The 25,164-nt window shown below is 41.7% G+C and overlaps 1 protein-coding gene and 1 non-coding gene across 2 annotated transcripts in view; one reads left to right on the top strand and one right to left on the bottom strand.

Moving 5' to 3' along the window:
- LOC133656337 (kinesin-like protein KIF2A) overlaps nt 1-25,164 on the bottom strand; it is a 33,569-nt gene that overhangs the window by 6,676 nt on the left and 1,729 nt on the right. Inside the window, exons 2-17 of the mRNA XM_062057379.1 lie at nt 24,013-24,107; nt 23,828-23,947; nt 23,675-23,729; nt 17,445-17,564; nt 17,205-17,305; nt 13,007-13,102; nt 8,695-8,749; nt 8,460-8,622; nt 6,987-7,077; nt 6,846-6,909; nt 6,687-6,778; nt 6,466-6,608; nt 4,031-4,235; nt 1,407-1,517; nt 1,265-1,332; nt 1,120-1,200 (exon numbers count right to left, since the gene is read on the bottom strand). Of these exons, the coding sequence (XP_061913363.1) occupies nt 1,120-1,200; nt 1,265-1,332; nt 1,407-1,517; nt 4,031-4,235; nt 6,466-6,608; nt 6,687-6,778; nt 6,846-6,909; nt 6,987-7,077; nt 8,460-8,622; nt 8,695-8,749; nt 13,007-13,102; nt 17,205-17,305; nt 17,445-17,564; nt 23,675-23,729; nt 23,828-23,947; nt 24,013-24,107 (1,660 nt within the window). The remainder of the gene's footprint in view (nt 1-1,119; nt 1,201-1,264; nt 1,333-1,406; nt 1,518-4,030; nt 4,236-6,465; nt 6,609-6,686; nt 6,779-6,845; nt 6,910-6,986; nt 7,078-8,459; nt 8,623-8,694; nt 8,750-13,006; nt 13,103-17,204; nt 17,306-17,444; nt 17,565-23,674; nt 23,730-23,827; nt 23,948-24,012; nt 24,108-25,164) is intronic.
- Nucleotides 9,308-9,378, top strand: trnag-gcc (transfer RNA glycine (anticodon GCC)). Its single transcript has one exon. It is a non-coding gene; the product is annotated as a tRNA-Gly (tRNA).

Raw genomic sequence — 25,164 nt, 5'->3', positions numbered from 1 at the left:
AGGCACCAGACAGGAAGTGGAAGTAGGATTAGGTTGGACAGGAAGTAGCAGTGAGATGGGACAGGAAGTGGAACTACGTAGTGTTATTGCAAAGGCACCAGACAGGAAGTGGAAGTATGATTAGGTTGGACAGGAAGTAGCAGCAAGACAAGGAGTAGCACTGATACATGACAGGAAGTAGCAGTGCGATGGCACAGGAAGTGGAACTAAGTAGTGTTATCGCAAAGGCACCAGACAGGAAGTGTGATTAGGTTGGACAGGAAGTAGCAGCAAGACAAGGAGTAGCACTGATACATGACAGGAAGTAGCAGTGAGATGGGACAGGAAGTGGAACTAAGTAGTGTTATCGCAAAGGCACCAGACAGGAAGTGGAAGTGTGATTAGGTTGGACAGGAAGTAGCAGCAAGACAAGGAGTAGCACTGATACATGACAGGAAGTAGCAGTGAGATGGGACAGGAAGTGGAACTAAGTAGTGTTATCGCAAAGGCACCAGACAGGAAGTGGAAGTGTGATTAGGTTGGACAGGAAGTAGCAGCAAGACAAGCAGTAGCACTGATACATGACAGGAAGTAGCAGTGAGATGGGACAGGAAGTGGAACTAAGTAGTGTTATCGCAAAGGCACCAGACAGGAAGTGTGATTAGGTTGGACAGGAAGTAGCAGCAAGACAAGTAGTAGCACTGATACATGACAGGAAGTAGCAGTGAGATGGGACAGGTAGTGGAACTAAGTAGTGTTATTGCAAAGGCACCAGACAGGAAGTGGAAGTGTGATTAGGTTGGACAGGAAGTAGCAGCAAGACAAGGAGTAGCACTGATACATGACAGGAAGTAGCAGTGCGATGGCACAGGAAGTGGAACTAAGTAGTGTTATCGCAAAGGCACCAGACAGGAAGTGTGATTAGGTTGGACAGGAAGTAGCAGCAAGACAAGGAGTAGCACTGATACATGACAGGAAGTAGCAGTGAGATGGGACAGGAAGTGGAACTAAGTAGTGTTATCACAAAGGCACCAGACAGGAAGTGGAAGTGTGACGTGACGGTACAGGAAATGGTAGCCAAAAAGTAGCAGTGGAACAGGACAGGAAGTGATGGCACAGGAAGTTGCTCAGTGTTCTTACTCGTAAGTCGGAGAGAGCTCCGCACGTCCACCGCTGTGCGAGAAGGGAATGTCTGAAGGACTGATCCCAAACTCCTTCACCCTGGAAGCACAGAGAGGACACACCTTACCGCCGCCACTCGCTAACCACGTGCAGAATGCCTCACCTGTTGGCGTATCGGAGCGTGTTCAAGGTGTTTTCGCAGGACGCCATGCCGGGAGAGATGGTGGCTATCTGCAGAGGAGGGACAACGGCCCCCTGAGTCAGAGGCGGCGTGTCCTGATCCCGCGAATCAAGACGGGTCTTACCATGCACGTCCGAGAGTTCTCCCCGATGAAGGAGTCCCGAAGCACTTGGGTCAGCTTGCTGGCTCGGAAGGGAGTGTGCGGTTTGTTCCGACCCAGAGCTCGGATGCACTCCTACGGAACCACGGTTAACATCGTCAGAGTCTGCGTGAGGACACCAAGTAGGGCTGGACAATACATCGGATTTCGATTTTGATTACCGTATTTTTCGGACTATAAGGCGTACTTAAAATCCTTTCACTTTCTCAAAACTCGACAGTGCGCCTAATGTACGGAATAATTCTGGTTGTGCTTACCGACATCGAAGCTATTTTATTTGGTACATGGTGTAATGATATGTGTGACCAATAGATGGCAGTCACACATAAGAGATGCATGTAGACTGCAATATGACCCAAGTAAACAATACCAACATTTTATATGTTCCATTGAAAATATGGAACATTACACACGGCGCTCAGAAATCTTTAAAAATGTTTTAGTAGGACTTTGGTAAGCTATGAAGTCGCACCGCTTGATTGATTGTGGGAGCATTTCGGCTACCATAGTCAGACGTACTGTGCTTCAGCATATGAGTATTTTTATAGTGTGTGTGTATAAGGTAAGACATATTATCTGGCGTTTTGTTTCACAATATTATGCAAAAGCAACTGTTCTTACATTCTGGTACCTGTTGATGTGTATTTGGGATCTGCATAAGTCCTGAAAAATGTGTGCGCGTCCGCCTTTGTAGTCAGTGCCGACACCGTAGTCAATAAGCTTCTTCTTTTCCTCTACTTCCTTGTTATGGGACATTCATCCTCCGCTGTTGCCATTTCTAATATAAAGTAAAGTTCTTACTTATATCTGTCAGTAAACTCACCATGAAAGCACAAAAACATACCGGTGTAGTGAGTTTACATTATTCACCCAAGGAACTTTAGTTATTAGAGAGTTCCGGTCGGATGTTTTTTACGGGTCACATTTCCGGCGTTGTTGTTGCACTAGTGAGCCACGGATGAGGAGATTTTTGATTGAAGTAAAGTCTGAATGTCATTAAAACAGTTAGCTCCATCTTTTGACACTTCTTCCACTCCCGTCCTTGCACGCTAATAATATGACTCCTTTAATGCGCCCTATAATCCGGTGCGCCTACTTATCTATGAAAAAAGATCGAAAATAGACCATGCATCGGCGGTGCGCCCTATAGTCCGGAAAATACGGTAGTTTATGTCACCATGGTTGCTACTTTTTATTTGACGCAGCGCTAGTAAGCCTAACCAATAATCACTAAACCCAACTAAAAAAATAAGGACTTTCGGCGTTGACGTAACTGCGGAATCACAGAATTGGCCAATAAACCGGAATCCGCAGACAAATGCAGAATATCAGGGAAATTGACATAAAAGTGAGTCAAATTGTGAGAAGAAGGAACATTTGTTTGGCAAAATAATCTGTCCGCTAGCGATCATTTATCCCTGAACAATGTGGAGACAACCGCTTGAAACTAGGAAGCTAGAGCTAGCAAGAACAATCCATACACACACAACACATTATATCTGCTTGTGTTGTTGTGAACGACATCATCCGTGTTACATCAATGCACAAACAATCCATACACACATTATATCTGCTTGTGTTGTTGTGAACGACATCATCCATGTTACATCAATGCACAAACAATCCATACACACATTATATCTGCTTGTGTTGTTGTGAACGACATCATCCATGTTACATCAATGCACAAACAGTCCATACACACACAACACATTATATCTGCTTGTGTTGTTGTGAACGACATCATCCACGTTACATCAATGTACAAACAATCCATACACACACAACACATTATATCTGCTTGTGTTGTTGTGAACGACATCATCCATGTTACATCAATGCACAAACAATCCATACACACATTATATCTGCTTGTGTTGTTGTGAACGACATCATCCATGTTACATCAATGCACAAACAATCCATACACACATTATATCTGCTTGTGTTGTTGTGAACGACATCATCCATGTTACATCAATGCACAAACAATCCATACACACATTATATCTGCTTGTGTTGTTGTGAACGACATCATCCATGTTACATCAATGCACAAACAATCCATACACACATTATATCTGCTCGTGTTGTTGGGAACGACATCATCCATGTTATATCAATGTACAAACAGTGGTCGCAACTTGAGAGGCTCTGTTTTGTTTTTGTTTTTAAAGCGGCACTAAATAACTTTTCAACTTTCATAAAATATTGTCATAAATCTTGGGATAATACATGACTATTGGTCAAAATTGTATTGCACCAATAAATGTGAGGATTTTTATATTTTATTACATTTTATTTATGACACTGGTGGTAAAATACGTGTAAAAAGTACATTTAAAAATATTTAAAAAGAAAAGTTGAATGTTATTGTTTTATTATATTGCTATTATTGTAATTTATTGTTGTTACTATGATGAATATTTACTTGATCTTTATTCGTTACTAATAATATGTTTTAAATTATATTTGACGTAGATGTTTTTAAATGATTGAATAATCGTGTTATTGTTCACTATCAATCAAAATAACGCCGATGATTATTTTGGTCCAGCCCTAACACCAAGTTTTACGCGGGACTTTACCTTGAGGGCCAGCAGGCTCTTGTTGATCTCGGCCCCTTCCAGGCGGGTCTGGCGGTCGGCGCTGGACGTGTCGGCGCCCCTCTCGTTGCCCGCCAGGTCGATGAGCGAGAACTTTCCGTGCATCTTGCCCCGGCGCCGCAGGATGATCTGGAAGACGGCGTGGCTGCGGGACGAGTGGGCGTTGGCCGAGGTCTGACCGGACGTCCTGGAGAAGAAGGGACAGACGTCTTCATCGCGGGCTTTTGGACTTGTTTTCCTTGCCTGGATGTGGGTTCAGATCAGGGGATGTCGCCGTGGTTTCTGAAGCAATTTGAGGCACTCATGCTGTACATCCATCCATCCATCTTCTTCCGCTTATCCGAGGTCTGGTCGCGGGAGCAGCAGCCTAAGCAGAGAAGCCCAGACTTTCCTCTCCCCTGCTACTTCGTCCAGCTCCTGCCGGGGAATCCCAAGGCGTTCCCAGGCCAGCTGGGAGACATAGTCTCTCTACCGTACCCTAGGTCTACCCCGTGGCCTTCTACCAGATCTTCAGGGAGACATTCTGACCAGATGATTGAACCACCTCATTTGGCTCCTCTCCATGTGGAGGAACAGTGGGTTTACACTGAGCTCCTCCCCGATGACCGAGCTTCTCACCCTATCTCTAAGGGAGAGCCCCGCCACCCGACAGACAAAACTCACCCGGTATCTTGTCCTTTCGGTCATAACCCAAAGTTAATGACCATAGGTGAGGATGGGAACGTAGATCGACTGGTAAATTGAGTACTTTGCCTTCCAGCTCAGCTCCTTCTTCACCACAACGGATCGATACAGGGTGCGCATCACTGAAGATGCCGCACCGATCTTCCCGTCGATCTTACAACCCACTCTTCCCTCACTCATGAACGAGACCCAGAGGTACTTTAACTGCTCCACATGGGGCAGGATCTCGTCCCCAACCCGGAGATGGAATTCCACCCTTTTCCGGGCGGGACCTATGAACTTGAAAAGGCTGATTCTCATCCCAGTGGCTTCGCACTCAGCTGCGAGATCCAGAGGTACTTGAACTCCTCCACCTGGGGCAGGATCTCGTCCCCAACCTGGAGATGGAATTCCACCCTTTTCCGGGCGGGACCTATGAACTTGAAAAGGCTGATTCTCATCCCAGTGGCTTCGCACTCAACTGTGAGACCCAGAGTTACTTGAACTCTTCCACCTGGGGCAGGATCTCGTCCACAACCCGGAGATGGCACTCCACCCTTTTCCGGGCGGGAACCATAGACTCTGACTTGGAAAGGCCGATTCTCATCCCAGTGGCTTCGCACTCAGCTGCGAGACCCAGAGGTACTTGAACTCCTCCACCTGGGGCAGGATCTCGTCCCCAACCCGGAGATGGCACTACACCCTTTTCTGGGCGGGAACCATGGACTCGGACTTGGAAAGGTCGATTCTCATCCCAGTGGCTTCGGACTCAGCTGCGCGACCCAGAGGTACTTGAACTCCTCCACCTGGGGCAGGATCTCGTCCCCAACCCGGAGATGGCACTCCACCCTTTTTCGGGCGGGAACCATGGACTCGACTTGGAAAGGTCGATTCTCATCCCAGTGGCTTCACACTCAGCTGCGAGACCCAGAGGTACTTGAACTCGTCTATCTGGGGAAGGATCTCGTCCCCAACCCGGAGATGGCACTACACCCTTTTCTGGGCGGGAACCATGGACTCGGACTTGGAAAGGTCGATTCTCATCCCAGTGGCTTCGGACTCAGCTGCGAGACCCAGAGGTACTTGAACTCGTCTATCTGGGGAAGGATCTCGTCCCCGACCCGGAGATGGCACTCCACCCTTTTTCGGGCGGGAACCATGGACTTGGAAAGGCCGATTCTCATCCCAATGGCTTCACACTCAGCTGCGAGACCCAGAGGTACTTGAACTCGTCTATCTGGGGAAGGATCTCGTCCCCAACCCGGAGATGGCACTCCACCCTTTTTCAGGCGGGAACCATGGACTCGAACTTGGGAAGGGCGATTCTCATCCCAATGGCTTCACACTCCGCTGCGAGACCCAGAGGTACTTGAACTCGTCTATCTGGGGAAGGATCTCGTCCCCAACACGGAGATGGCACTCCACCCTTTTTCGGGCGGGAACCATGGACTTGGACTTGGGAAGGCCGATTCTCATCCCAATGGCTTCACACTCAGCTGCGAGACCCAGAGGTACTTGAACTCGTCTATCTGGGGAAGGATCTCGTCCCCAACCCGGAGATGGCACTCCACCCTTTTCCAGGCAGGAACCATAAACTCCAATCCAGTAGAGCTGAAGATCCTGGTCTGTTGAAACCATCGGGACCACATCATCCGCAAAAAGCAGAGACCTAATGCTGCGGCCACCAAACCGGATCCCTTCAACGCCCCGACTGTGCCTAGAAATTCAGTTCTCATTAAGCTCACGTCACGCACCTGCAGCTGTTCCCCACTTCGATGAGCTTGAGGACGTCCTCCGTGCATTTGACGTCCCGCTCCTGCAGGCCGACCACCTGCACCTGCTGCTTGCCGTCCTCCAGGACCCGCAGCTTGGCTTTGCGGTTCAGGAGGTCGAACACCTTGAGGGGCAAGACGAACACCGTTGAAGACCTCCCCGAAGGAACCCGCTCAACACAACCGCCAATCGTTCGACTTGCCTTCCCGCTGTAGATCTCGAAAAACGTGGCAAAGACCTGGAGGTCCAGCTTCTTGTAGATCGGTTTCTTAAGCATGACAAAGACGTCTCGGGCTGCAGGGGACAAGGCGACGTTAGTTCAAGTTAGGACGCGTCGCCGTGACGGGAGCGGGCGAGAGACCTGACAAGGCGTAGATCCCTTTGGAGCAGTCCTGGTTCTTCCCGGAGAAGTCCCCTCCCATCGTCTGCCGGAAGACACCAGTCAGTCAGGACAGGGGTGGACAGGCTGGCAGAGCATTTCATCGGCGTTGGGAAGACTCACGTGTGTTTTCCCACTTCCTGTTTGCCCGTACGCAAAGCAGGTCGCCATTCCCCGCTCGAAGATGGTCTCCACCAGCGGCTGAGCAGTGAACCTGCGAATATATCAACCACATAAATTTTGGACTGTAAGCCGCTACTTTTTTCCTACGCTTTGAACCCTGCGGCTTTTTTTAATGGATTTTTTTTGTAAATAAGACCGTGCAAATACACTGAAGAGGTGTGTTATTGTTTGTGCTACGGCGCCATCTTATGGACGAGTTCGCTCACTGCAGCTGCTGCACTGCTCTTCTGCTTGGACTGAGCTTTCAACCGGACTTGCCGCTCTGTCTCCTATCCGTCCGTAGCGTTTTTACCAGTATGGAGGTTTCATTCGTCGCTCCAAGCAACGTTTGTAAGTTTTACAATATAACTAAAACGATTCTTACTTACTAAACCGTCCCGTGTGTGATGTCTGTAGGAGTGTTTTCATGCATATTTGTGCGCGTAAGCTAGCGGCATTAGCATTAGCTAATATGCTAACACGTTTACGAGTGTTTGTGTTAGTATTATTAACTTACAACGGCATTATTTTTGTATTGTTTTAGTTATATAAATTCACCAAAACATCACGGTGGAGTTAGAGTCTGTTTAGATTGGAGAGCTAGCTTGCGCAGCTAGTGGGTCCATGACCATGACTTCTGTTTTGTCTGATCGGAAGTTTTACTGCCGCTTTCTAAATGAATATGCAAAAAATCTTTCTGTATAAATAACTCATTTCACACCGTATATACCGAGGATGTCGTTGTGGCTTGTACAGCCCTTTGAGACACTTGTGATTTAGGGCTATACAAATAAACATTGATTGATTGATTGATATATATCTGTGGCCAAGATATGGAAATAATTATTTTTCTTCTAAAATTTTGTGGGTGTGGCTCTGTTTAAAGCTCGGAAATGGAAGTGCCGTTCCCTCTTCTGGCCATCCATAGCGTTTCTGCTCGTATGGATTCTTCATTCATCCCTCCAAGCAACGTATGTAAGATTTACAACATAACTAAAACAATTCTTACTTACTAAACCGTCCCATGCGCGACGTCTGTAGGGATGTTTTCGTGCATATTTGTACGCGTACGAGCTACCGTCGGTAGCATGAGCTAATATGCTAACACGCTTGCAAGTGTTTGTGTTAGTACTAACTTACAACGTCATTATTTTTGTATTGTTTTAGGTACATAAATTCACCAAAACATCACGGTGGAGTTATTGAGTTTGTTTAGCTGATTGTAGACCTAGCTTGCTTGACTTCTGTTTTGTTCGATCAGCCGTTTTACTGCCGTGTTCTAAATGAACATTCACAAAAATGTATATGTGCGGCTAATATATGGAAAATATTGTTTTTCTTCTAAAATGTAGTGGGCGCTGCTTAAATACCGGTGCGCTCTATAGTCCGGAAAATATGCTAATAGTACTTCTTGGGTTCTCTTGGTCTACCAACCTGTAGACCATTTCGTTGGTGGAGTTCTCGTCGAAGGCGTAGTCGAAGCGGAACGTCTGGTTCTCCAGGTAGCGGGTCAGGTCCACCTTCTGCTTGGGCTCGTGGACCATCACCACGTCCTTGCTGGGAATGGTGATCACGTCCAAGTCCTTGACGGTCAACTCTGCAACGGGGAAGGACCTTCAAATCGTGGGATCGGCGTCCAAAACGGCGGGCGAGCGGGTCCACCACGTACCTTTTTTGTTGAGGGGCCGCGCGCGCACGCACACGCATATCCGATGTTCCTCGATCTGAAACAACCAAAACAAAATGACTTCGGAAAAAATCACATACGGGATATTTAGTCACTTATGATCTATTTCCTGTTCTATGGTTATCGTCACATTTTTCACTCTTGCCTTCACTGCTGCTCTAAATAAATATAAATACATATATATAAATGAATATAAGATAAAACACAGGATTTCCTAAAAATCTCACTAGACCCCAAAGACATTTGAGGCATATTTTGACCCACTTTTGGGTTATTTTTATGTTATTAACGTTTTATGTTAACTTTGTTATTCATAACTAGTCACGATCTCCCCAAATGTGGAAAAGTCGTTTGTGCTGCAACATTTAATTTTGTCAAGCTGTTTTTCTGTTCATAACAACACTTTAACAAAACAACTATGAATGTTAATAAGATGAAGGAGTGATTAGGGAGGCCAACGTCACGCAGGTTGTTTACTTTTCTTAAGCATTACTGACATCTAGTGGCCAAAGAAGACATTACACGTCCTCCAAACATGACACGTGGCTGGGGTTCCACATGGGGGAAAATAAGAATCTTTCCCAGTTTTCCACAGGCATTGGTGGTTCAGTGGTAGAATTCTCGCCTGCCACGCGGGAGGCCCGGGTTCGATTCCCGGCCAATGCAACAGATGTTTTTTCTTCACTCACAAAACTCTTAAAGTTAGCTTATTTGATGTGTTTGTTTATAATGAAATATCATGTTTGGAGTTACCATCGTACCAGGTCAAAGGTCGGTAGTCCAGACTGGCCCGGAAATGCAAAAACACTAGTCAAAGATCCTCTATCAGTTATGAACACTGCTGTTTTTAAAGCATTTCACGCAAAAACACTAGTCAAAGATCTTCTATTAGACAGGAACACTGCTTTTTTAAAGCACCTACTGCAAAAACACTAGTCAAAGATCCTCTATTAGACAAGAACACTGCTGTTTTAAGCACGTAACGCAAAAACACTAGTCAAAGATCCTCTATTGGACAGGAACACTGCTGTTTTTAAGCACTTAATGCAAACACACTAGTCAAAGATCCTCTATTACATTGGAACACTACTCTTTTTAAGCACCTACTTTAAAAACAATAGTCAAAGATCCTCTATTATATATGAACACTGCTGTTTTTAAGCACATAATGCAAAAACACTAGTCAAAGATCCTCTATCAGATATGAACACTGCTGTTTTTAAGCACTTAACGCAAAAACACTAGTCAAAGATCTTCTATTAGACAGGAACACGGCTGTTTTAAAGCACTTCACGCAAAAACACTAGTCAAAGATCCTCTGTTAGACAAGAACACTGCTGTTTTAAGCACGTAACACAAAAACACTAGTCAAAGATCCTCTATTGGACAGGAACACTGCTGTTTTTAAGCAATTAATGCAAAAACACTAGTCAAAGATCCTCTATTACATTGGAACACTACTCTTTTTAAGCACCTACTTAAAAAACAATAGTCAAAGATCCTCTATTAGACAGGAACACTGCTGTTTTTAAGCAATTTATGCAAAAACACTAGTCAAAGATCCTCTATTACATTGGAACACTACTCTTTTTAAGCACCTACTTAAAAAAACTATAGTCAAAGATCCTCTATTATATATGAACACTGCTGTTTTTAAGCACGTAATGCAAAAACACTAGTCAAAGATCCTCTATCAGATATGAACACTGCTGTTTTTAAGCACTTAACGCAAAAACACTAGTCAAAGATCTTCTATTAGACAGGAACACTGCTGTTTTAAAGCACTTCACGCAAAAACAGTAGTCAAAGATCCTCTATTAGACAAGAACACTGCTGTTTTAAGCACGTAACGCAAAAACACTAGTCAAAGATCCTCTATTGGACAGGAACACTGCTGTTTTTAAGCACTTAATGCAAAAACACTAGTCAAAGATCCTCTATTACATTGGAACACTACTCTTTTTAAGCACCTACCTTAAAAACAATAGTCAAAGATCCTCTATTATATATGAACACTGCTGTTTTTAAGCACATAATGCAAAAACACTAGTCAGAGATCCTCTATCAGATATGAACACTGCTGTTTTTAAGCACTTAACGCAAAAACACTAGTCAAAGATCTTCTATTAGACAGGAACACGGCTGTTTTAAAGCACTTCACGCAAAAACACTAGTCAAAGATCCTCTGTTAGACAAGAACACTGCTGTTTTAAGCACGTAACGCAAAAACACTAGTCAAAGATCCTCTATTGGACAGGAACACTGCTGTTTTTAAGCACTTAATGCAAAAACACTAGTCAAAGATCCTCTATTACATTGGAACACTACTCTTTTTAAGCACCTACTTTAAAAACAATAGTCAAAGATCCTCTATTATATATGAACACTGCTGTTTTTAAGCACATAATGCAAAAACACTAGTCAAAGATCCTCTATCAGATATGAACACTGCTGTTTTTAAGCACTTAACACAAAAACACTAGTCAAAGATCTTCTATTAGACAGGAACACGGCTGTTTTAAAGCACTTCACGCAAAAACACTAGTCAAAGATCCTCTGTTAGACAAGAACACTGCTGTTTTAAGCACGTAACGCAAAAACACTAGTCAAAGATCCTCTATTGGACAGGAACACTGCTGTTTTTAAGCAATTAATGCAAAAACACTAGTCAAAGATCCTCTATTACATTGGAACACTACTCTTTTTAAGCACCTACTTAAAAAACAATAGTCAAAGATCCTCTATTAGACAGGAACACTGCTGTTTTTAAGCAATTCATGCAAAAACACTAGTCAAAGATCCTCTATTACATTGGAACACTACTCTTTTTAAGCACCTACTTAAAAAAACAATAGTCAAAGATCCTCTATTATATATGAACACTGCTGTTTTTAAGCACTTAATGCAAAAACACTAGTCAAAGATCCTCTATTACATTGGAACACTACTCTTTTTAAGCACCTACTTAAAAAACAATAGTCAAAGATCCTCTATTAGACAGGAACACTGCTGTTTTTAAGCAATTCATGCAAAAACACTAGTCAAAGATCCTCTATTACATTGGAACACTACTCTTTTTAAGCACCTACTTAAAAAAACAATAGTCAAAGATCCTCTATTATATATGAACACTGCTGTTTTTAAGCACGTAATGCAAAAACACTAGTCAAAGATCCTCTATCAGATATGAACACTGCTGTTTTTAAGCACTTAACGCAAAAACACTAGTCAAAGATCTTCTATTAGACAGGAACACGGCTGTTTTAAAGCACGTAACGCAAAAACACTAGTCAAAGATCCTCTATTAGACAAGAACACTGCTGTTTTAAGCACGTAATGCAAAAACACTAGTCAAAGATCCTCTATTGGACAGGAACACTGCTGTTTTTAAGCACTTAATGCAAAAACACTAGTCAAAGATCCTCTATTACATTGGAACACTGCTCTTTTTAAGCACTTACTGTAAAAACAGTAGTCAAAGATCCTCTATTAGACCGAAAAACTGCAGTTTTTTAGTATCTACTGCAAAAACACTAGTCAAAGATCCTCTATTAGATATGAACACTGCTGTTTTTAAGCACTTCACACAAAAACATTAGTCAAATATCTTCTATTAGACAGGAACACTGCTGTTTTTAAGCACTTAATGCAAAAACACGAGTCAAAGATCCCATCAGATATAAACACTGCTGTTTTTAAGCACGTAACGGACAAACACTAGTCAAAGATCCTCTATTAATCAATCAATCAGACAGTGACACTGCTGTTTCAAAGCACCTACTGCAAAACACTAGTCAAAGATCCTCTATTAGACAGGAACACTGCTGTTTTTAAGCACTTAATGCAAAAACACTAGTCAAAGATCCTCTATTACATAGGAACATTACTATTTTTAAGCACCTACTGCAAAAACACAAGTCAAAGATCCTCTATTAGACAGGAACACTGCTGTTTCAAAGCACCTACTGCAAAACACTAGTCAAAGATCCTCTATTAGACCGAAAAACTGCTGTTTTTTAGTACCTACTGCAAAAACACTAGTCAAAGATCCTCTATTAGACAGGAACACTGCTGTTTTTGTGAACATACAGCAGAAACACTAGTCAAAGCTCCTCTATTAAAAAGGAACAAGCATCTACTGTAAATAACACAAGTCAAAGATTCTCTATTGGATCTGAACACTGCTGTTTTTTTGCGCACCGAGTGCAAAAACACCCGTCAAAGATCCTCTATTGTTAGCTGATTTAATGTGTTTGTTCATAATGAAATATCATATTTGGAGTTACCATCGTACCAGGTCATTGGAGGTCAAAGGTCGGTAGTCCAGACTGGCCCGGAAGTCTCGGATCATGCACATGATCTCGTAGTTTGGCAAGTTGACGTCCACTTCCTGAAAACAAGAAAGACTTCCTGTGTGCGTTCTTGTATTTCTAGGACATAAATCATGCTCCCAATAGCATTGCATCATACAGAGCACAGCTGTCATTTTATTAAGATTAAAGTACCAATGATTGTCACACACACACTTAGATGTGGTGAAATTTGTCCTCTGCATTTGTCCCATCCCCTTGGGGAGCAGTGGGCAGCAGCGGCGCCGCGCCCGGGAATCATTTTGGTGATGTATGTTCCTTTGTTGCTGAGTGACAAGCAGGGAGGTTATGGGTCCCATTTTTATAGTCTTTGGTATGACTCGGCTGGGATTTGAACTCCAACCTACCGATCTCAGGGCGGACACTCTAACCCAGGGGTCGGCAACCCAAAATGTTGAAAGAGCCATATTGGACCAAAAAAAAAAAAAAAAAATCTGTCTGGAGCCGCAAAAAATTAAAAGCCATATTACATACAGATAGTGTGTCATGAGATATAAATTGAATTAAGATGACTTAAAGGAAACTAAATGACCTCAAATATAGCTACAAATGAGGCATAATGCTGCAATATGTACATATAGCTAGCCTAAATAGCATGTTAGCATCGATTAGCTTGCAGTCACGCAGTGACCAAATATGTCTGATTAGCACTCCACACAAGTCAATAACATCAACAAAACTCACCTCTGTGCATTCATGCCCAACGTTAAAAGTTTGGTGGACAAAATGAGACAGAAAAATAGTGGCATAAAACACGTCCTAGAAAGTCGGAGAAAGTTATACTTGTAAACAAACTACGGTGAGTTCAAGGACCGCCAAAATTAGTAGGACAAAACTGCGCTCGCCAAATACTCAAATCAGTGAAGCTGAAGCATGTTTAATATAAACAGTGTGCTTTATAACAATTAGGGAGGTTTGCGTCATGTTTGTCCTCCTACGGACACCATATTAAAACAAAAACGTTTTTTTTTCCCTCATCTTTTTCCATTTTTCATACATTTTTAAAAAAGCTCCAGAGAGCCACTAGGGCGGCGCTAAAGAGCCACATGCGGCTCTAGAGCCGCGGGTTGCCGACCCCTGCTCTAACCACTAGGCCACTGAGTAGGAGATTTTTTTAAACTAAAATGTATAAAAAATATGGTAAGTTGCAATAATTTCACCTCAAAATGTAGTGTATATTACTGTAAATACAGTGTATATTACTGTAAATGTAGTGTATGTTACTGTAAATGGAACAACAGTATTGCTGTTTTTATGGTAAAAAAAAGGCAGCTCTGTTGCCAGAATTTTACTGTAAAATTTACATTTGTTTTTTTAATGCAAATTAAAAAAAAGCAATTTTACAGTAACATTTTGGCAGTTTGTATATATATTTATATATATGTATATTTTTTTTTACCACAAATCAACAAGTGTAGATTTTTCAATGTATTACTGTACATTGAAAACGGCACCACAGTTTAATACAGTAAAAAAAAGAACTGTTTTTTTTTATTTAGAGAAAAATGTTGTAAAAACCAGAGTAAATTTCACAATTTGACCATGAAATCTATTGCTGCTTTTACATTGCACACTTTGATGGATAACTTGCTTTGAAATCATTATTATTAGTATGTATTTCTATTTAAAAAATGGTTTGATAATATATTTTTGCATAATTAGACAATATTTTTATTATTACATTTCTCCCTAAATAGAAAGAAAGAAAACGAGGGCCAAATAAAGTGAAGTGGCGGGCCACATCTGGCCCCCGGGCCTTCAGTTTGACACCCGTGTAATAGAAAATGTCTCATTTGCACCCCCTGGTGGTGAAATATATCAAAATGAGGGTGGTCCCAAAAAGGAGGGATTTTTCAAATTGACTGTCGCTTTTAAAAGTGCGCCCCCTCTGATCAACCTATGAAATAACAAATGTGTGCAAGACATGGAAATGCGCCCCCTCTGGCCAACATATGTAATAAGTGTGTGTAAGATATTGAAATGCGCCCCCTCTGGCCAACATATGAAATAACAAGTGTGTGTAAGAAATTGAAATGCGCCCCCTCTGGCCAACATATGAAATAACAAGTGTGTGTCCATCCATCCATTTTCTACCGCTTGTCCCTTTTGGGGTCGCGAGGGGTGCTGGAGCCTACCCCAGCTGCATTCGGGCGGAGGGCGGGGTACACCCTGGACAAGTCACCACCTCATCGCAGGGCCAACACATTGAAATGCGCCCCCTTTGGCCAACATATGAAATAACAAGTGTGTGTGAGAAATTGAATAGCACCCCTCTGGTCAACATATGAAATAACAAGTGTGTGTAAGACATTGAAATGCGCCCCCTTTGGCCAACATATGAAATAACAAGTGTGTGTCCATACATCCATTTTCTACCGCTTGTCCCTTTTGGGGTTGCGGGGGGTGCTGTAGCCTATCCCAGCTGCATTCGGGCGGAAGGCGGGGTACACCCTGGACAAGTCGCCACCTCATCGCAGGGCCTACACATTGAAATGCGCCCCCTTTGGCCAACATATGAAATAACAAGTGTGTGTGAGAAATTGAATAGCACCCCTCTGGTCAACATATGAAATAACAAGTGTGTGTAAGACATTGAAATGCGCCCCCTTTGGCCAACATATGAAATAACAAGTGTGTGTCCATACATCCATTTTCTACCGCTTGTCCCTTTTGGGGTTGCGGGGGTTGCTGTAGCCTATCCCAGCTGCATTCGGGCGGAAGGCGGGGTACACCCTGGACAAGTCGCCACCTCATCGCAGGGCCAATACATTGAAATGCGCCCCCTTTGGCCAACATATGAAATAACAAGTGTGTGTGAGAAATTGAATAGCACCCCTCTGGTCAACATATGAAATAACAAGTGTGTGTAAGACATTGAAATGCGCCCCCTTTGGCCAACATATGAAATAACAAGTGTGTGTCCATACATCCATTTTCTACCGCTTGTCCCTTTTGGGTTTGCGGGGGGTGCTGTAGCCTATCCCAGCTGCATTCGGGCGGAAGGCGGGGTACACCCTGGACAAGTCGCCACCTCATCGCAGGGCCAACACATTGAAATGCGCCCCCTTTGGCCAACATATGAAATAACAAGTGTGTGTGAGAAATTGAATAGCACCCCTCTGGTCAACATATGAAATAACAAGTGTGTGTAAGACATTGAAATGCGCCCCCTTTGGCCAACATATGAAATAACAAGTGTGTGTCCATACATCCATTTTCTACCGCTTGTCCCTTTTGGGGGGGCGCTGTAGCCTATCCCAGCTGCATTCGGGCGGAAGGCGGGGTACACCCTGGACAAGTCGCCACCTCATCGCAGGGCCAATACATTGAAATGCGCCCCCTTTGGCCAACATATGAAATAACAAGTGTGTGTAAGACATTGAAATGCGCCCTCTTTGGCCAACATATGAAATAACAAGTGTGTGTAAGAACTTGAAATGCGCCCCCTTTGGCCAACATATGAAATAACAAGTGTGTATAAGACATTGAAATGCGCCCCCTTTGGCCAACATATGAAATAACAAGTGTGTGTAAGACATTGAAATGCGCCCTCTTTGGCCAACATATGAAATAACAAGTGTGTGTAAGAAATTGAAATGCGCCCCCTTTGGCCAACATATCAAATAACAAGTGTGTGTAAGACATTGAAATGCGCCCTCTTTGGCCAACATATGAAATAACAAGTGTGTGTAAGACATTGAAATGCGCCCCCTTTGGCCAACATATGAAATAACAAGTGTGTGTAAGACATTGAAATGCGCCCTCTTTGGCCAACATATGAAATAACAAGTGTGTGTAAGAAATTGAAATGCGCCCCCTTTGGCCAACATATGAAATAACAAGTGTGTGTAAAAAATTGAAATGCGCCCCCTTTGGCCAAAATTAATAAAAATAAAATAAATATGTATATAGAGACATACTGTAATAACTTGAAGTAAATAATGAAGATTAAAAACCAATTACAAACAAAAAATGTCCCCCCCTTTTTCTATATTTGCATAGTATGTATATATTATTAACGTTGTAAATACTAATCTTTATATATCTAGAAAGGCTGGTCCTAAAGAGGGAGGCATTTTTCTCAGGTCTCAAGAAGGTAAGAAGTACAAGAATGTGTGTGACCTGAGCTTTCTTCTCCCTCAGTTCCTGCTGCTGAAGTCGCCGCTTCTCTCGCTTCTCCTGCAGCTTCTCCACTTCCTTCACGCAGTTGGACTTCTTGCGTGCTGCACAAGCAAAAGCAGCATCATCCACAAAGTCGTCTCTCTATGATGGGACTGGGTGGCCTTTGTGTCCGCGGAGAGGCGGCGCCGTCCGGCTGTGGCCGTGACCTCACGAGTGTGTGCGTGTTTGTGTGTGGCTTACCGTTCTGCAGCTGGAGCAGCGATTGGGTGGCGGCGGGCTGGGCGGCGATGGACGGGGGAGGGGGCTCGGCGGCCTGGCTGTGCTGGCTCGGACGGGCCCGAGTGGTTCCCACCGCCGCGGCTGAAGGAGCACACGCAGGAATCAAAGTGACTTTTTATCCACAGTGGGACCTCCTCCGTCATGGACTAGACGTATACGCCCATCACTTCACACACAATGCCAGGCTTCACTACACATCTTCAAATATGTCCCTGCTAACTATCAGTTCGTCAGCTACAGACGTTTAATTATTTTGTTTTTATCGCCAAATATTCTAACCTAGCATGATGTTGCTGGATCCTCTATTAGACAAGAACACTGCTGTTTATAAGCACTTAACGCAAAAACACTAGTCAAAGATCCTCTATTAGACAAGAACACTGCTGTTTATAAGCACTTAACGCAAAAACACTAGTCAAAGATCCTCTATTAGACAAGAACACTGCTGTTTATAAGCACTTAACGCAAAAACACTAGTCAAAGATCCTCTATTAGACAGGAACACTGCTGTTTATAAGCACTTAACGCAAAAACACTAGTCAAAGATCCTCTATTAGACAGGAACACTGCTGTTTATAAGCACTTAACGCAAAAACACTAGTCAAAGATCCTCTATTAGACAAGAACACTGCTGTTTATAAGCATTTAACGCAAAAACACTAGTCAAAGATCCTCTATTAGACAAGAACACTGCTGTTTATAAGCACTTAACGCAAAAACACTAGTCAAAGATCCTCTATTAGACAGGAACACTGCTGCTTATAAGCACTTAACGCAAAAACACTAGTCAAAGATCCTCTATTAGACAAGAACACTGCTGTTTATAAGCACTTAATGCAAAAACACTAGTCAAAGATCCTCTATTAGACAAGAACACTGCTGTTTATAAGCACTTAACGCAAAAACACTAGTCAAAGATCCTCTATTAGACAAGAACACTGCTGTTTATAAGCACTTAACGCAAAAACACTAGTCAAAGATCCTCTATTAGACAAGAACACTGCTGTTTATAAGCACTTAACGCAAAAACACTAGTCAAAGATCCTCTATTAGACAGGAACACTGCTGCTTATAAGCACTTAACGCAAAAACACTAGTCAAAGATCCTCTATTAGACAAGAACACTGCTGTTTATAAGCACTTAATGCAAAAACACTAGTCAAAGATCCTCTATTAGACAAGAACACTGCTGTTTATAAGCACTTAACGCAAAAACACTAGTCAAAGATCCTCTATTAGACAAGAACACTGCTGTTTATAAGCACTTAACGCAAAAACACTAGTCAAAGATCCTCTATTAGACAAGAACACTGCTGTTTATAAGCACTTAACGCAAAAACACTAGTCAAAGATCCTCTATTAGACAGGAACACTGCTGTTTATAAGCACTTAACGCAAAAACACTAGTCAAAGATCCTCTATTAGACAGGAAGACTGCTGTTTATAAGCACTTAACGCAAAAACACTAGTCAAAGATCCTCTATTAGACAGGAACACTGCTGTTTATAAGCACTTAATGCAAAAACACTAGTCAAAGATCCTCTATTAGACAGGAACACTGCTGTTTATAAGCACTTAACGCAAAAACACTAGTCAAAGATCCTCTATTAGACAATACCATTGCTGTTTATAAGCACTTAACGCAAAAACACTAGTCAAAGATCCTCTATTAGACAGGAACCCTTCTATTTTTGAGCACTTAATGCAAAAACACTAGTCAAAGATCCTTTATTAGACAGGAACACTGCTGTTTTTAAGCACTTAATGCAAAAACACTAGTCAAAGATCCTCTATTAGACAGGAACACTGCTGTTTTAGAGCACTTAACGCAAAAACTAGTCAAAGATCCTCTATTATATAGGAACACTATTTTTAAGCACCTACTGCAAAAACACTAGTCAAAGATCCTCTATTAGACAGGAACACTGCTGTTTTTAAGCACTTAATGCAAAAACACTGGTCAAAGATCCTCTATTAGACAGGAAGACTGCTGTTTTTAAGCACTTAATGCAAAAACACTGGTCAAAGATCCTCTATTAGACAGGAAGACTGCTGTTTTAAAGCAGCTACTGCAAAAACACTAGTCAAAGATCCTCTATTAGACAGGAACACTGCTGTTTTTAAGCACTTAATGCAAAAACACTGGTCAAAGATCCTCTATTAGACAGGAAGACTGCTGTTTTAAAGCAGCTACTGCAAAAACACTAGTCAAAGATCCTCTATTAGACAATACCATTGCTGTTTATAAGCACTAAACGCAAAAACACTAGTCAAAGATCCTCTATTAGACAGGAACCCTTCTATTTTTGAGCACTTAATGCAAAAACACTAGTCAAAGATCCTTTATTAGACAGGAACACTGCTGTTTTTAAGCACTTAATGCAAAAACACTGGTCAAAGATCCTCTATTAGACAGGAAGACTGCTGTTTTAAAGCAGCTACTGCAAAAACACTAGTCAAAGATCCTCTATTAGACAGGAACACTGCTGTTTATAAGCACTTAACGCAAAAACACTAGTCAAAGATCCTCTATTAGACAATACCATTGCTGTTTATAAGCACTTAACGCAAAAACACTAGTCAAAGATCCTCTATTAGACAGGAACCCTTCTATTTTTGAGCACTTAATGCAAAAACACTAGTCAAAGATCCTTTATTAGACAGGAACACTGCTGTTTTTAAGCACTTAATGCAAAAACACTAGTCAAAGATCCTCTATTAGACAGGAACACTGCTGTTTTAGAGCACTTAACGCAAAAACTAGTCAAAGATCCTCTATTATATAGGAACACTATTTTTAAGCACCTACTGCAAAAACACTAGTCAAAGATCCTCTATTAGACAGGAACACTGCTGTTTTTAAGCACTTAATGCAAAAACACTGGTCAAAGATCCTCTATTAGACAGGAAGACTTCTGTTTTTAAGCACTTAATGCAAAAACACTGGTCAAAGATCCTCTATTAGACAGGAAGACTGCTGTTTTAAAGCAGCTACTGCAAAAACACTAGTCAAAGATCCTCTATTAGACAGGAACACTGCTGTTTTTAAGCACTTAATGCAAAAACACTGGTCAAAGATCCTCTATTAGACAGGAAGACTGCTGTTTTAAAGCAGCTACTGCAAAAACACTAGTCAAAGATCCTCTATTAGACAATACCATTGCTGTTTATAAGCACTAAACGCAAAAACACTAGTCAAAGATCCTCTATTAGACAGGAACCCTTCTATTTTTGAGCACTTAATGCAAAAACACTAGTCAAAGATCCTTTATTAGACAGGAACACTGCTGTTTTTAAGCACTTAATGCAAAAACACTAGTCAAAGATCCTCTTTTAGACAGGAACACATCTACTTTTGAGCACTTAAGGCAAAAACACCAGTCAAAGATCCTCTATTAGACAGGAACACTGCTGTTTTAGAGCACTTAACGCAAAAACTCTAGTCAAAGATCCTCTATTATATAGGAACACTATTTTTAAGCACCTACTGCAAAAACACTAGTCAAAGATCCTCTATTAGACAGGAACACTGCTGTTTTTAAGCACTTAATGCAAAAACACTGGTCAAAGATCCTCTATTAGACAGGAAGACTGCTGTTTTAAAGCAGCTACTGCAAAAACACTAGTCAAAGATCCTCTATTAGACAATACCATTGCTGTTTATAAGCACTTAACGCAAAAACACTAGTCAAAGATCCTCTATTAGACAGGAACCCTTCTATTTTTGAGCACTTAATGCAAAAACACTAGTCAAAGATCCTTTATTAGACAGGAACACTGCTGTTTTTAAGCACTTAATGCAAAAACACTAGTCAAAGATCCTCTATTAGACAGGAACACATCTATTTTTGAGCACTTAATGCAAAAACACCAGTCAAAGATCCTCCATTAGACAGGAACACTGCTGTTTTAGAGCACTTAACGCAAAAACTCTAGTCAAAGATCCTCTATTATATAGGAACACTATTTTTAAGCACCTACTGCAAAAACACTAGTCAAAGATCCTCTATTAGACAGGAACACTGCTGTTTTTAAGCACTTAATGCAAAAACACTGGTCAAAGATCCTCTATTAGACAGGAAGACTGCTGTTTTAAAGCAGCTACTGCAAAAACACTAGTCAAAGATCCTCTATTAGACAGGAACACTGCTGTTCTTAAGCACTTAATGCAAAAACACTGGTCAAAGATCCTCTATTAGACAGGAAGACTGCTGTTTTTAAGCACTTAATGCAAAAACACTGGTCAAAGATCCTCTATTAGACAGGAACACTGCTGTTTTTAAGCACTTAATGCAAAAACACTGGTCAAAGATCCTCTATTAGACAGGAAGACTGCTGTTTTAAAGCAGCTACTGCAAAAACACTAGTCAAAGATCCTCTATTAGACAGGAACACTGCTGTTCTTAAGCACTTAATGCAAAAACACTGGTCAAAGATCCTCTATTAGACAGGAAGACTGCTGTTTTAAAGCAGCTACTGCAAAAACACAAGTCAGAGATCCATTATTTGACAAAAAACTGCGTTTTTTAAGTACTTAATGCAAAAACACTAGTCAAAAATCCTCTATTAGACAGGAACACTACTGTTTTTAAGCACTTAATGCTAAAACACTAGTCAAAGATCCTCTATTAGACAGGAACACTGCTGTTTTTAAGCACTTAATGCAAAAACTCTAGTCAAAGATCCTATATTATATAGGAACACTATTTTTAAGCACTTAATGCAAAAACACTGGTCAAAGATCCTCTATTAGACAGGAAGACTGCTGTTTTAAAGCAGCTACTGCAAAAACACTAGTCAGAGATCCTTTATTTGACAAAAAACTGCTGTTTTTAAGTACTTAATGCAAAAACACTAGTCAAAGATCCTCTATTAGACAGGAACACTGCTGTTTTTAAGCACTTAATGCTAAAACACTAGTCAAAGATCCTCTATTAGACAGGAACACTGCTGTTTTTAAGCACTTAATGCAAAAACTCTAGTCAAAGATCCTCTATTATATAGGAACACTATTTTTAAGCACCTACTGCAAAAACACTAGTCAAAGATCCTCTATTAGACAGGAACACTGCTGTTTTTAAGCACTTAATGCAAAAACACTGGTCAAAGATCCTCTATTAGACAGGAAGACTGCTGTTTTAAAGCAGCTACTGCAAAAACACTAGTCAAAGATCCTCTATTAGACAGGAACACTGCTGTTCTTAAGCACTTAATGCAAAAACACTGGTCAAAGATCCTCTATTAGACAGGAAGACTGCTGTTTTAAAGCAGCTACTGCAAAAACACAAGTCAGAGATCCTTTATTTGACAAAAAAACTGCTGTTTTTAAGTACTTAATGCAAAAACACTAGTCAAAGATCCTCTATTAGACAGGAACACTGCTGTTTTTAAGCACTTAATGCAAAAACACTAGTCAAAGATCCTCTATTAAGTAGGAGCACTGCTGTTTTTAGCTAAGCTCCTCTTATTAGAGAGGAGCGCTCTGCTGTTTTTAGCACTTGTTGCAAAAACACTAGTCAAAGATCCTCTATTAGACAGGAACACATCTATTTTTGAGCACTTAATGCAAAAACACTAGTCAAAGATCCTCTATTATATAGGAACACTATTTTTAAGCACCTACTGCAAAAACACTAGTCAAAGATCCTCTATTAGACAGGAACACTGCTGTTCTTAAGCACTTAATGCAAAAACACTGGTCAAAGATCCTCTATTAGACAGGAAGACTGCTGTTTTAAAGCAGCTACTGCAAAAACACAAGTCAGAGATCCTTTATTTGACAAAAAACTGCTGTTTTTAAGTACTTAATGCAAAAACACTAGTCAAAGATCCTCTATTAGACAGGAACACTGCTGTTTTTAAGCACTTAATGCTAAAACACTAGTCAAAGATCCTCTATTAGACAGGAACACTGCTGTTTTTAAGCACTTAATGCAAAAACACTAGTCAAAGATCCTCTATTAAGTAGGAGCACTGCTGTTTTTAGCTAAGCTCCTCTTATTAGAGAGGAGCGCTCTGCTGTTTTTAGCACTTGTTGCAAAAACACTAGTCAAAGATCCTCTATTAGACAGGACAGTAAAATGTAACATTAGCACTGTAGCTAACACAGCTAATGCTAATGTTTGTGTCCTGCTGTCTGGAGTCTAACTCTGGTCTTGTGTGGATCTTTGTAGGAAGGAGAGGAGGGTTACCTCGGTTCTCCCGCTGGCTGTTGTCAGGTTTGGGAATGGCCGTGACTCGTCGGGTCTGAAAGAGGTTGATGGACACTTTAAAACCACTTCTTTTTTTTTTTTTAAAGGAAACAAAACAAAGATTGTTGAAAGAGAAGATGACAGAGGGCAGACTTTGGGGACTTTGCTGGTCTTGGCCCCACTGGAAGGAGGAGGAGGAGCCTCTGGACTGGCTGGCACCTCCTCCTCGGGGGCTAGGTCTGGGTTCAGGCCGAAGATGCTCTCCAAGTCCACCTGCGGGATGGAGGAAGTCATGAGCGGGCATCGTCATGGCAACGTCACCAACCTGAGGCACGTACTTCCTTCCCTTTGGTGTCGCCGTTCTCGATCCACTCCACCGTCACGCTGTCGTTGTCTTCGTGCAGCGAGGTGACCATCGCCTGATGGATGCGTCCTGTGGGAACACGTCAAAGATCCTCTATTCAATAGGAACACTGGTGTTTTAAAGCACCAACTGCAAATACACTAGTCAAAGATCCTCTATTAGACCAGAACACTGCTGTTTTTAAGCACTTAATGCAAAAACACTAGTCAAAGATCCTCTATTAGACAGGAAAACTACTGTTTTAAAGCACCTACTGCAAAACACTAGTCAAAGATTGTCTATTATTAGACAGGAACACTGCTGTTTTCAAGCACTTAATGCAAAAACACTAGTCAAAGATCCTACTATTTTTACGCACCTACTGCAAAAACACCAGTCAAAGATCCTCTATTAGACTGGAAAACTGCTGTTTTTTTTAGTACCTACTGCAAAAACACTAGTCAAAGATCCTCTATTAGACAAGAACACTGATGTTTTAAAGCACCTACTGCAAAAACACTAGTCAAAGATCCTCTACTACATTGGAACACTACTCTTTTTAAGCACCAACTGCAAAAACACTAGTCAAAGATCCTCTGTTGGATGAGAACGCGCACCTGTTTTTAAGCACCTACTGAAAAAAAATACCAATCAAAGATCCTCTATTGAAAATGACCTCTGCTGTTGTACCACCTACTGCAAAAACACTAGTCAAAGATCCTCTATTGGATGTGAACGTTCTGCTATTTTCAAGGACCTACTGAAAAAATACCAATCAAAGATCCTCTATTGAAAATGAACACTGCTGTTTTAGCACCTACTGCAAAAACACTAGTCAAAGATATTCTATTAGATGGGAATGCTCTATTGTTTTTAAGCATGTACGGAAAAAAAATACCAATCAAAGATCCTCTATTGAAAATGAACACTGCTGTTTTAGCACCTACTGCAAAAACACTAGTCAAAGATCCTCTATTGGATGAAAACACTACTGCTTTTAAGCACCTACTGAAAAAAATACCAATCAAAGATCCTCTATTGAAAATGAACACTGCTGTTTTACCACCTACTGCCAAAACACTAGTCAAAGATCTATTAGATGGGAACGCTCTGCTGTTTTTAAGCACCTACTGAAAAAATACCAATC

Source organism: Entelurus aequoreus, linkage group LG08 (genome assembly GCF_033978785.1).
Source record: "Entelurus aequoreus isolate RoL-2023_Sb linkage group LG08, RoL_Eaeq_v1.1, whole genome shotgun sequence".
NCBI classification, from domain to species: domain Eukaryota; kingdom Metazoa; phylum Chordata; class Actinopteri; order Syngnathiformes; family Syngnathidae; genus Entelurus; species Entelurus aequoreus.
Note: the sequence above shows the minus strand (reverse complement) of the source record. Positions and strands in the feature narration are given on the sequence as shown.